Below are 12,588 nucleotides of genomic sequence, written 5' to 3' on the forward strand. Positions count from 1 at the left end.
AAGTTTCCCTGATCATCAATACTTAAGTCTGTGAAGAAGGATTTTTTGCCTAAAACCACAGAAGATGTACGGACGAGAATGATAGCCTTGTTTGTTTCACAAGAAGAGAACGTGACTTATTAGATTTGCGGGCCTTCAAGGAACTGAATGTATGTGATAAGAGAAATTGAATTTATTAATTCATTCAGGTCGGGGGCGGAGGCGGGGGGGGGGGGGGAACAAATGTGGGCGGTGGTAAATAAAACATTAATGCATTCTATTTTCTATATGTTAAAATTTCCAAGGTAAAAAGCAAGGTAAAGTACCTGTAGTAATTGACTGTTTTACCTTCAAAGGCATTTTTGAGAAAAGCGAAAATCACCTTGAGCTCACTATTTGACCGAGACATCGGGACACATTTGGTATCAGATGGCGTTCAAATAAGAGGATCTGTGCCGCTCCCATTGGATGGGCATGGCATGGGACGTCAGTGTCAGGGGAGAAGGGAATATCATCTATACATGCTAATGGCTTTGTTGGGGGCGTCTACAGACAGATTCCACCCAAGGTTGTAGCACCTCATATTACTACTCACCCGAGACAGTCGCCGTATCCCTATCTATAGTTTTGGTTGAAGTTTATTGTTTTATTATAATTATTACTTGTTTGTGATGCAAGGAATTTATTTCTATTTCTGTATCTTTTTTCACTTAAGACTTCGTTGGATTGACAGCAAGTGGTAAGATCACAAGAAAGAAAAAATGGGTACAGCCACAATGTGGAATTAGCCTATATCATTCCCATTTTTATCGCAGTTTCCTAAATGTCACGGAGATCTGACAAGTCGCAACGTTTGTCATATAAAAGTAGTTCATTATTAATGGACAGTACAGTGCAAAACGAATCACTGTTAAATAAATGAAAAGAGCTGTGCGGTCCCGGTATTGTACAATTTTATACAGTGGGATTCCTGTGGCTTTATTTGGTTAATCGTTTAGCGATCGGGCGGCTTAATAATTTCGCAATGAATGCAGGCTATGTCTTTTTTTAGTCAAGAAAAGATCTCTAAGGTAAGAAGGATTTATTAATCATTCAGTAGAATGAGGTTTACCTTGTAGTGGATGCCGTATATGTGTTGTAAACAGACTTTAAAATCGCAATTTCGTGGTAAATAAATCGGAACCGCCTACGCAAAGTCGAATTGAATTGCTAATTTGCTTTTCAAATTATCTTTCATAGCTAGTACATAACTTCAAATTCAAATGTGTAGTTTTCCTTTACTCAAAATGTACCAGCAGAGTAAAAATAAGCGTCTTTCGGCGAAGGAAAGTCAAGGTTTATGAGCTCTCGTTTATATTTCCCCTCGATATAAAAGGTCAAAGGTCGCTCTTAATTGCTGAAGTGACATGTTTTGAAAACGCTCTGAGAACTCGCTGTTTAATTTACCCCAATTTTTTATTCGATCAATGTTTAGTTGAAATGATTATGTTTTCCCGGAGTGTAGTTTCGTAGGGCAAAGCGATGTACCAAAATGCTTTTTTTGTCCTTGAATTTAGCCAAAATTAGGTTGTTATAATCACCGGTAAAAAGGCGCAACTTAAAAAATTGGTCAAAAATTCATGTTTACGTTTTATTTAACTTTAACGCCGCCAGTCATCTAAGAAAATAAAATTGTTCCTTCTGTTGGGTTAATCTTTTCTAGAAAAGGCTCCTTGTATAAAAGGGAGCTTCTACAAAAGTGCCTACTTCGGCGTGATTTTAGCCCGCCTCCATGGGTAAATTTAAAAAAAATTCCCCCAAAATAAATAAAGCTCTAAACAAAACGAAACTTATATTTTTAGAAGTATTTCACTAAGCCCTTTATTCTGGCAAAGTTTGGGGAAATCGGTTTTTTCTATTTTGTATATGCTTAGTCGGTCCTTACAGCAAACCGTTCTTAAAATTCAAACTTTGTCTAGCAGTTTTGGACTTTGCTCAAATAAATGTGAACCTTACTTATTTATTCGAATTTCATTAGACCTCCTTGCTGTACAATCCGATATTTTTGACACAAAATGAAATGTTCCCATGAAAAAAAAAAAACGAAATTTGATGGCAGATTATATTTGTAGACTTTGAAATCTTAGGAAACGCCGAATTTTGAAACTTCAGGTACCAGGTAGGAGATTATTTAGCCGAGAGTTGGCAAATTTAGCAGAGCTCAAACGGTATATAATCACCTTTGTACTTTTTCTTTGTAAATATTTGACACTACCAACAAATGCATGAAAACATGAACTGCGATAACACACATTATAGCTGATTTCTACCACTCAATTTTAGAAGCCGAATCTTCTACCTTGATAGTTTTCAATTTGTTAATCTTCAGATTTGAAATTTTACGAAAATTATTGTCGTCGGATTTTGTTTGTTTGTTTGTTTTTCATAAAACATTTAATTTCGCGCAGTTTTCCTTCCTTTTTCAAAATTGTGGCGAATTGTACAGCGCAAAGGTCTTAACTTAACCAGCGTTAACCGTCTTTCAAGCACAGCTTACTATTCTCTTCTTGTGGCCAGCTGTGCTATTAAATGGCTATGTGTGTCGGCTATTAAATTAGCAATGGCTATTTTTTACAGAAAATTTATCTGCATTTGCTTTGTTGTTTGGAAGCTTACGAGAGTGGTTTTACAACTTAAAATTTTCGAAAACCGAACAAAATGACTAAGCTCAAAATAATGTTTATAGTTCTGAGAGTTTTCATGTTTGTTTTGTTTTGTTTCAAAGCCCTAAGTATCGCCTTTAGAAACGGTTAATTTGTAGCCGACACAACCATTTAAAACCACAGTGCATTACACAAACAGAGGATGGTAAAGCTGTGGTTCAACTAACCGGGCCCTGTACTTACAAACCCTAATACCTTTCACGTCAACTTCAAAATTTCGTCTAAACGCGACTTCAGTCAGAAAGAAAACATACTCTTCTACATAAATCGAGGAAAATGCTGGAAAATCTTCGTTTCTGTCCTAACAAACTACCAATGCCTTTGTTTCAACTGAAGCTATCCTGTAACATTGTTCTGTCGTTTGTGTGAGCATATTTGCGTTGCCTCTCTCATCAGTTTTTTTCCTGTTTCTCAGTCACAGTTTGCTTTTGTTTCTCTAGTTCGTTAGAATATAGTCATAGTTAACTTGTTTCTCTATAGTTCTGAGCTATTTTGCCATGTTCTGTTCAGTTGCACTTATTTAAATCGTTAAACTTTTCGATCCTTTCCCATGGTTTATTTGGTCCTTTTTTCTCTCCCTTTTTGTTTTTCTTTTGGTAAGTACTTTTTTCATTTCCTTTGCCTTTATAAAATGTTTGAATTTATGAATTACTTTTCGTCTCTGATCCATAATTTAATTTGCTGTCCTTTTCCTTGCCAGGTTTCTCCATCTTTCTGTTTTTGGCTATTGCTTTCATCATTGCTGTTTGTCAGTCATATTTTTCTTCCGTTTCTCCCTATGGTCTGGTCTTGTTTGTTCACACTTGTTCGGTCTATTTAAATGTATTCCTTTGCTTACGTTTGTCTATATTTATGCTCTCGTTTTCCTGTCAAAATTTGTCTTCAGTCTCCTCAAAACGTTTCTCTATTTTCCTGTTTTTGTTTATCTTTCATGTTTACTCTTTATCAGTTCAGTCTGTTCCATTTTTCTTTTAATTGTCTGTTCTGTTCTGCTCTTATTTTCACTCTAGCTTAACATTATTAATAATTTCCCTAATTTTTATGCTCGTTTTTCTGTTCCCGTTTCTCAGTGACTTGAGTTTTGCTTTCTTGTTATTATTTTGCATCCATGTTTCCTTTTTGCAGTTCTTTGTTTTCGTCCTAGTTTTTTAATTATACATCTTTGTACGATCTAAAATAATGTTTTCACTTTTTTCTCTACCATTTTTCTATTTTTCTGTCATTTCATATTCCCAATTTCTAATCAGTTTTTCTTTATAATCCTTCTGTCGTTTTCTGTCCTTTTTTGTCCACCTTATACTTCTTTTCTCCCATTTTAAATGTTCTTATTACCTTATAATTTTCCTCTCGTTTTGTAATATTGTTTTGCCTTTTCAGTAGTTTTGCATTTAGAGCTTTTTTTCAGTATTCACTGTTTTTAATTATCTTACTTTATTTTTCAGTTACTATCTTTGTCGCGATTTTGTCTTGTTTTTCTTTGTTTAAAGGTTTTTTTTTTGTTTCTTATCAGTCATGTTTGTTTATACATTCACGTCAACAGTTTTCTGTCTTTTGTTATCCTGCTTTGGTTTCCCGTCGTAACGATTGTTTCTACGTTGCTCTGTCACGGTTTGAAATAGTTTTTCTCTGTTGGTTTTTCAGCCATGAATTTCTGTTGTGTCTGTATAGTTTTTCCGACAGGTAAATGCATAGATTTGTTTAACGTTTTTCTCTTATAATGCAATAGCATTTTTGCCCAATTTGCGAAAATTTAGATCATCGCGGAAGCGAAAGGCATTTAAGAGCGACCATATATAAACATAATTAAACCTATAAATCTTACAAGAAGGTCTGATTGCATTTAAACAAGTAGTACATAAACGCAAGACGATAAAGAAGCAATTAGGAACGAGGAATTTTGAAAGAAATCACGAATTTTTGACAGATCGCGTCAAAGCGTTCCCTTAAATAGAGGGTATGACCCGTTTGTGGATGCTAGAAATTGCTGAGTATTATCTGCGGTACTATTTCTCATGCCGTAAAAGGTGGTTCTATCTTTCAAATCTGTGGATGAAATCCTAACGCGTGTACATTCAAATTAAAGCTACTGAGAAATACTTTCCTTTGATGCTGTTTGACATGTTACAAGATGGTACTAACTTCTGAGTCCATGGATGAAATCCTAAAGTGTGACCATTTAAATGTAAGCTACTGAGCAGTATTATCCTGTGGTGCTGTTTATTATGCTGTACTGGGTGGTGGTCTGTGGATGAAATCTCCCTTGTGTGACCATTCAAATGAAAGCTAATAATCAGCACTTTCTTGTGGTGCTGTTTTAAAAGTTGTACAAGGGTGGCTCTTGTTTTTGTGTCTGTGGATGAAACCTTAAATGTCATATTCAAATGAAAACTATTGAGCAGTACTTTCCTGTGGTACTGTTTATTATGGTGTAAAATTTGGTTCTGCACATGAAATCCCAACGCATGATTGTTCAAACGAACGATATTGAGCAGTACTTTCTCGTGATATTGTTGATTGTCAAATAAAAAGTGGTCCGAACTTTCGAGTCTTTGAATAAAATAATCCATACTGAAATCTGAGTACCACTGTTTTAATTATGCTGTACTAGGCAGTTTTTGTTTGAACAGAATCATAAAATATTACTTACAATCCAGAGTTTCCTTGTCTTGTCAACCTTTTCTGCAGGCAAAATCTTTTCGAAGTGATCTGGCAGCTTTCTCAGAAGAACCCTTTTCTCACCCCCTAGCAAGGAAGTCCACTCCCACTTGTCATTCACTTTATATACCCTCAGACTGATACCAAGAGAACGTACTATTGACAGGAAGTTGTTTAGGTGTTCTTCTGTCTTCCTTATTCCAGGTCTGCTGTGATTGTCATCCTGTCAAAAAAAAAAAAATCAAAATAAGTATTGAAGTGGTTTAGTTCCATTTCTTGAAAGTTGTTTTTGTGAGTGTTTCTCTGTGAGATCACCTAATTATGCTGTAGCAATATTATATGAGTACCATGGTGCACAAATAATTATTTGAAGTCCCAGAACAAGGTTTGCCTGTGTAATTATTATTAAATCCCATTTTCTGTACAGGTGTTATTTTTCATCAAAACTGTTGAAGTTATGTGCATAATAATATTACTTACTGCATCCCATTTCAGAATATCAAAAATGAGGCCCTCTTCCAACCTGTCTGTGATTCTCAGCATGAGATGAAGCTCATCTAGGACAACATTTCGAAGTGGAATTTTAAACATTGGAGATGAATGACATCCTGGCTGTCTGGACCATGCATCATCTAGAGTTCTGGCGAGTGCTGCTCCAAGAAAATAGTCACAGGAGTGTGACATGTTGCACCTGGAAACCAAAATAAAAAAAAATCAAAACAGATGTCATCATTATTATCAACGTCAAACTGAAAACAGGTATGGGAGTTAATAATGTGACCAGGAAGGCACGGAAGTGTGTGTTTCCTTACGATTGCTCACAGCTATGCTATTAATTTAAATAATATAGAAGAAATGCACATCACCAACCTCTCATTTTTATGAAGTTTGCACCAAATGCAACTGTCAAGAAAATATGATTATTTACAGCCTTGGTGTTTTTGACCTACCTCTCACTTTTATGAATCTTGCACCAAATACAGCTATTATTTGATGTGGCTCCTTTCATCCCCATGGCAATCAGCAAAAACTGGAACAAAAATTAGGGATTAAAAGGTTAGGGCGACAAATCATTCAGCCAGAATGTGTTCTAGGAGTGAAAGATTTATAGGTTTACTGGTTTTTAATAATTTTAATAATTTACCTTGTAGTCACCTCCCAAGTAGAAGTCAAGCTCAACTGTTTTGCCATCAAAGGTTATCTTCCCATCATTGACCAAGCTGTTCACATCATTGATGACATTTGTCAGGGACTCCTTCAGCACCTCGTATTCTTCTTTGCCTTTCACGACAGCGATGGTGTGGTTGCCTGTGAGAACAGATTTTGATTGCATTTAATATACAATCATATAATAAACATAACGTGGAAAATAACATGGCTGTCTCACTGGCAACCAGGAATTAAAGGTAAGGATAGCTTGTCACTGAGAACTTGAAACTAACTGATACTAGACAAATTAGAATAACCAAAGCCACACCTGTACTTGACAAGCAATTGGGTCCATCTCCTATCAGTGCAAAGGAACAGACAAATAGGTTGCTGCTATGAGACATTCTTGTCCCATCTCCTGATATTTTGACCTTGACTTTCTCGTCTGATGCAACTGTCTTATTTTTCAGCTGTAAAAACAATATTAGAATCCTTAGTAACATGGAGTAAAATCTATGTGTTTGTGTTTTTGCTCATCAGCAGTTTATTCTTTATTCCAGTATTTCAGTTTATTCCGCAATGCTAAACTCAATTTTATCTGTCTCCATTCATCAGTTCCAAGCTATTAATTCTTTTTATCATATGTTAGTGACTTGATAGTACAAGGCAGAGTATTAGGATATCCCCACCAAAGGTTAAATTAAACTATCGGAGATGGTCTTTCCTTTCAGTGCCAAGAAAATGTTTACTCAACTCCTTTTAAACATAAAAAATGCTGAAAGCATACAGACTTAACGCTCCCTGGCAAGGCATTTTTTCTTATTGTGAAATTTATATTGTATTTTTTCTATTTGTATTTTAGGTTTTTTGAACAATTTTATTTTCTTAATGCAAAGTATATTTTTAAGATGCAGCTGAATGGACCAACCTGTTTAAATAAAGTTTTTACTTACTTACTCTTTTCTGAGACCTGATGTCATTTTGAAGCTACACTATTAACACTTACACTTTGTCGAATTTCATTTTCCAGGAGCAACTTCAGGGGAAGTTCTGCGCCTTGGGACTGCCCTGGAGTTTTCTTGACCTCCCACTTACTGTCCAAACTTTTGGCACAGCTTTCTAACAGGTATGTCCTAGGAAGACTGGGCTGAGCTTTAGATAGCTCATGGTAACCTTGTGAATTGAAAAATGAGAATACTTAGTTGAAATATTTTTGCAGACTTATTAACCAACCTATTTACAGCATCTAACATCAAATTGTAAGCAAAGAACATTAACCTGAAACATTTATTACCTTCCAGTGAAATAGAAAAGCGATCCATGATGAAAAGAATTGTCTTGATCTTTTCCTTTTCATCATCGTCAAGGCTTGCATAGGGCTCTGTGTTCTGACCTGAAGAACAAGTATCAGACCTTTAATGAATTGTCCTGTTATAAGTATCCACACAATCATTTAAGTGCTTTCTAAAAGTAATGCCTATGATTATTTTTGTACCTCTGATGCACCTTACTGTGCAATTCACTCGATCAATACTTCAGTCAATCATTAAGACTAGGGAGAGCCTAGCTTAATGGCCTAATTTTCAAATCCTACATTCGTAGGTAAAGGGTTGCTTCTTATTTGTTTATATATGAAAGGGTACTTACATGTTCTCACAGGCTGACTGGGTGTTGTTTAAGATGTATTACCATCCCCACCATTAGCTGTACTTGTGGCACCTAATGTAGAATTAAAAAAATTTTAGGTTGACAAGGGATGCAACATTTGATCTCTAGTGAGATGTCCAGCTTGTATTATTTTAAATGGATACCCCTCTCATCCTATAAGGTTTTTCTTGTGCTACTGAACATAAACGGCAATATTCCTCTTCAATGGCATTTCTGAAAAATTTGCATGCATTTTTGTGGTGGCTGTTACCTGAATTAAAGTTGATCGTGAGAGGGCGTCCAGAAGGATCCTCCATACTCAGGGATTTCAGACCGAGGCCATAGGTTTCTGCAAACCACAGTGCTTTCTGGGCTTTTTCCCTAGAAGGAAATGAAACATGGTTAAGACTTTATTGCTACAAATAGTTCATATCATAACTTAGCTTGAATTCACACATGTAAGTGAGTCTTTTTAGTCGTCCATTTTCCACTACACAGCTTCTTTTGTTTCTTGACTGTCGAAGGACTAAAATTGAATGAATGTATTTATTCTGGATACACCGGTGAATATCACCTGGCTAAAATCTAAAATGTATGTGTATGTATGTTTGTATGTCTCTCTTGCTGTATGTATATATAGAAATAGTTTTGCTTCTTCTCTAGTTTTTGCTTCTCGCGAAGCAATCATCAGGAGTTGCCCGATGATTGCTTCGCGAGAAGCATGAAACTCGGAGTAACAAATAAATGTGTTTGAACTAGTCCGACTCCGCAAAATTATTTGTACCAGCTCTGGTTAATCCATTGAGCACTTTAAATGGTAGATGAAGACCTCAGTTTATCTTCTAATAGTTATATATATTATATATTATGTGTGTATATATTAACAGAAATTAGACTACTCAATATGAGCACATATGAATACACACTAACATACTGATAAATGGTTATGACATTCAGATATCTACAGCAACAGCGAGTCTGTCCCTTTTGAACTGATGAGTGGACCAACTTCTTGTTGATCTGTGAAAAAAGCTGTATTAAATCCATATGTGCTCATATTGAGTAGTCTAGCCCCTCTACCCCTTTGATATTTTTAAATCGCCGTATTAAGTACTGATACCTTATTTCTTTGAGATGGCGTTGTTGCTGTCGCAGTCCAACATCCTCAAAGTTTTTTCCCATGTGTCGCTCACTTTCTAGCTGGAGCATGGCAGTGTAAAGCTGTGATGCCTTTTCTGAAATGGCAGAGATGACCAGAACATTTCTTTTGATGTTTTAGTTTTACACTCCCCATAGAAATTCATTACAATATCATTACTAACTGACAAAAAGGAATGTTTAAGATTACTCTGCTTTTTTCCCCCACCATCACTGGATGTGCAGATTTTTTTTTGTCATGTTTTTTGTGTGAAAGTTTCACTTATACTATTTCTTTTGTGGCCCACTTCTAAGTATCTAAAGACAAATGCACCTCACAGACCAATACTTTATTTTGGTATCCGGTCGTTTCGCTACACCGTTAAGTATGGAAATGTGATTATTTCTCGTTCTTAAAATGCATTCGGGTGAAAAATTATCTTAGCTGCTTCTACGTTTCACAGTGTTTGCATGTGAAGCAAACTGAGTTCAAATGTTAGAGAATATGTCAATTTTAAAACGTAGCGAAACGACTGAACTGCAGTGTAGCGAAACGACCGTTAAGTTTATTTTAGGCGTTCGCTTTTTTCGAATTTAGTGTCCGTGTAAATCTCTTTGCAGTTAAAATCTGAACTGAGTTTAATGTTCGGTATAAAGTTGTTTCTAACCTTCAAGTTCATCTCGTAATCTTTGATTTTCTCGAACCAGTGACTCTTCATTCGTCTTCAGTTTGTTGATGACCTCTTGTGGGCCCTGGACAATTTCATCAGGATGAAGAGCTATGCGACACCAGTACTGCGACCTAAACGTTTTTCGCCGTTGACTGGAAATCCTGGGATCACCTGTTTTCTTGGCGATGTATTCCACCCTACTATACACGGCTTTCCCGACGCGAGTCCGAGAACATGGCGATAAGCGATATCCTATCCTGGACAAGTTGTTCTGAAGGGTATCGAATGCATGACCAGGGCTCAGAAGCTTTCTCCATTCCCAAAGAGCCTCTCCATTCAGTTGAAGATAAAACAACCGATCATAGCCGTTCATTAACGGAGTCGAAATGTGCAAGAAAGCAGAGTTGACCGGGGTTTCTACGAGCTCTGAAGAGAGCTCCCGATCAACGCGTTGCATTTCTTGTACGGAGCACATTTCCTACGTTCAAGCCTTTCTCGAGTTGCGAATGAGAGTTCAACTTGTGATAGTTAAACGCTAGGTTGCCGTAGTCATTGGTAACGCATCAACAATGAATGGATGAATGAACAAACGAAATTTTATAAACATGAGAGGTTGGAAGCACTTTTATTTCGATAAAACACTGCCAATCGATAAACGGATCAATCGTTTTAACTAACTTGAGTGCCGCTAGCAAAATCAGTGCATTATGATTTTTTTAAAAAAAATCTTTACAAGATTTTATTTAGAACCATCTGTAGTAAATAAAACACCAAATTTCATAACGTGGTCAACCCATTATGTGTATCATCACACCTCAATTTCAATGGTTAATTGGGCTGCCACACGCACTATTGTTTGTGGAGGCGGAGCTTAGCATGCATTAATATTCACGCGGGGGTTTCAAACGAGGTCGAAAACGTCCCGCGAGATTAACGTAGTGGAAAAAGGACAGAGCGCATTGAAGTACTTTCAGAATTTGACGAAAAACCAGAACTTCTAAACAACAAAATCGTATAAAAATTTCTGTGAGGCTTCCTTAAGTGTCAGGCTAACATATCCAAATGCTGACACACTAACAGAATGATTTGCTGAAAAAACATCCAGCCTCGAAAGCGACGTCCTATACTGAGAAGCCGCTAAAATAGTCTATTTTCAAAGTGAAATAGTCATAAGTTCCAGAAGGACTACAAAGTCAACAATGGTTGAATATTTTTTATTAATGTCTCCTCTACAAAAGCCATATGCTGACACTAATAATTTTTAGGTAGTTTGGACGAAAACGTGAAAGATGTGAGCCAACCTGGACAGTATGCGCCGTTTCTCTTTGTTTTAATTACGGTTCGCTGATTATCTTTTCAAATTTAGCGCTCGGAGGGCGCTTTAAGGTCCCGGATGTGTCGCTTCATTCTGGGCGATGAACTGTTGAGTCAGTTTGCATAAAAGTAATAAGTAGTACCGTCAAGTTTTTTGTTCAAAGGTTGTTCGAATCTTGGTTCTGTGAAGTACTTTCCTGTGGTACTGTTTATTATGCTGTGCAGAGTGGTTCTAAGGTTTGAATCTATGGATGAAATCCTAAAGTGCGACCATTCATTTGAATCTATGGTGAAATCCTAAAGTGCAACAACCATTCATTTGAATCTATAGATAAAATCCTAAAGTGCCACCATTCATTTGAATCTATGGTTGAAATCCTAAAGTGTCACCATTCATTTGAATCTATGGTTGAAATCCTAAAGTGCCACCATTCATTTGAATCTATGGATGAAATACTAAAGTGCCACCATTCATTTGAATCTATGGTTGAAATCCTAAAGTGCCACCATTCATTTGAATCTATGGTTGAAATCCTAAAGTGTCACCATTCATTTGAATCTATGGTTGAAATCCTAAAGTGCCACCATTCATTTGAATCTATGGATGAAATACTAAAGTGCCACCATTCATTTGAATCTATGGTTGAAATCCTAAAGTGCTACCATTCATTTGAATCTATGGTTGAAATCCTAAAGTGCCACCATTCATTTGAATTTATGGTTGAAATCCTAAAGTGTCACCATTCATTTGAATCTATGGTTGAAATCCTAAAGTGCCACCATTCATTTGAATCTATGGATGAAATCCTAAAGTGCGACCATTCATTTGAATCTATGGATGAAATCCTAAAGTGCGACCATTCATTTGAATCTATGGATGAAATCCTAAAGTGGGACCATTCATTTGAATCTATGGATGAAATCCTAAAGTGAGACCATTCATTTGAATCTATGGATGAAATCCTAAAGTGCGACCATTCATTTGAATCTGTAAATGAAATCCTAAAGTGGGACCATTCATTTGAATCTATGGATGAAATCCTAAAGTGCGACCATTCATTTGAATCTATGGATGAAATCCTAAAGTGCGACCATTCATTTGAATCTATGGATGAAATCCTAACGCAGGACCAATCAAAAGAAAGCTCAGGCTGAGCAGTGTTGATCCAGTGGCAATGTGGTTCAGTGTGATACATTTCACGTTTATGTTTCCGAGCTGAAATGTTGGTGCTGTGGATGAAATTCCGTAGTGTTGTGATTCAAAGGAAAGCTACTTAGCAACACTTTCCTGTGGTACTATTTTTGTATGCTGCAAAAGGTGGTTTCAACTATTC

The 12,588-nt window shown here is 36.4% G+C and overlaps 1 protein-coding gene and 1 long non-coding RNA gene across 4 annotated transcripts; one reads left to right on the plus strand and one right to left on the minus strand.

Annotated features, from left to right (window-relative positions):
• Nucleotides 1-5,299: 5,299 nt before the first annotated feature.
• On the minus strand, nucleotides 5,300-10,062 carry LOC146482881 (uncharacterized). 3 transcript variants are annotated; one of them, XM_085106501.1, is made up of 10 exons: nucleotides 9,938-10,062; nucleotides 8,404-8,513; nucleotides 8,133-8,204; nucleotides 7,780-7,878; nucleotides 7,486-7,658; nucleotides 6,814-6,955; nucleotides 6,481-6,644; nucleotides 6,287-6,366; nucleotides 5,817-6,027; nucleotides 5,300-5,559 (listed from the first exon to the last, which is right to left on the minus strand). In XM_085106501.1, exons 4-10 carry the CDS (start codon nucleotides 7,805-7,807, stop codon nucleotides 5,311-5,313), a joined length of 1,047 nt encoding a protein of 348 aa, XP_084962627.1. In that variant the 5' UTR covers nucleotides 7,808-7,878; nucleotides 8,133-8,204; nucleotides 8,404-8,513; nucleotides 9,938-10,062; the 3' UTR covers nucleotides 5,300-5,310. The 3 variants fall into 3 exon arrangements, with proteins under 3 accessions (XP_084962627.1, XP_084962626.1, XP_084962628.1); XM_085106500.1 differs by having other exon boundaries at nucleotides 9,253-9,983; XM_085106502.1 differs by having other exon boundaries at nucleotides 7,492-7,658; nucleotides 8,404-9,983.
• On the plus strand, nucleotides 6,608-10,113 carry LOC146482882 (uncharacterized). The gene is made up of 3 exons (XR_014863994.1): nucleotides 6,608-6,742; nucleotides 7,516-7,611; nucleotides 9,978-10,113. It is a non-coding gene; the product is annotated as an uncharacterized LOC146482882 (long non-coding RNA).
• The last annotated feature ends 2,475 nt before the right edge of the window (nucleotides 10,114-12,588 follow it).

The sequence above is a fragment of the Pavona decussata genome, unplaced genomic scaffold (assembly GCF_977016875.1).
Source record: "Pavona decussata unplaced genomic scaffold, jaPavDecu1.1 SCAFFOLD_41, whole genome shotgun sequence".
Classification (NCBI taxonomy): domain Eukaryota; kingdom Metazoa; phylum Cnidaria; class Anthozoa; order Scleractinia; family Agariciidae; genus Pavona; species Pavona decussata.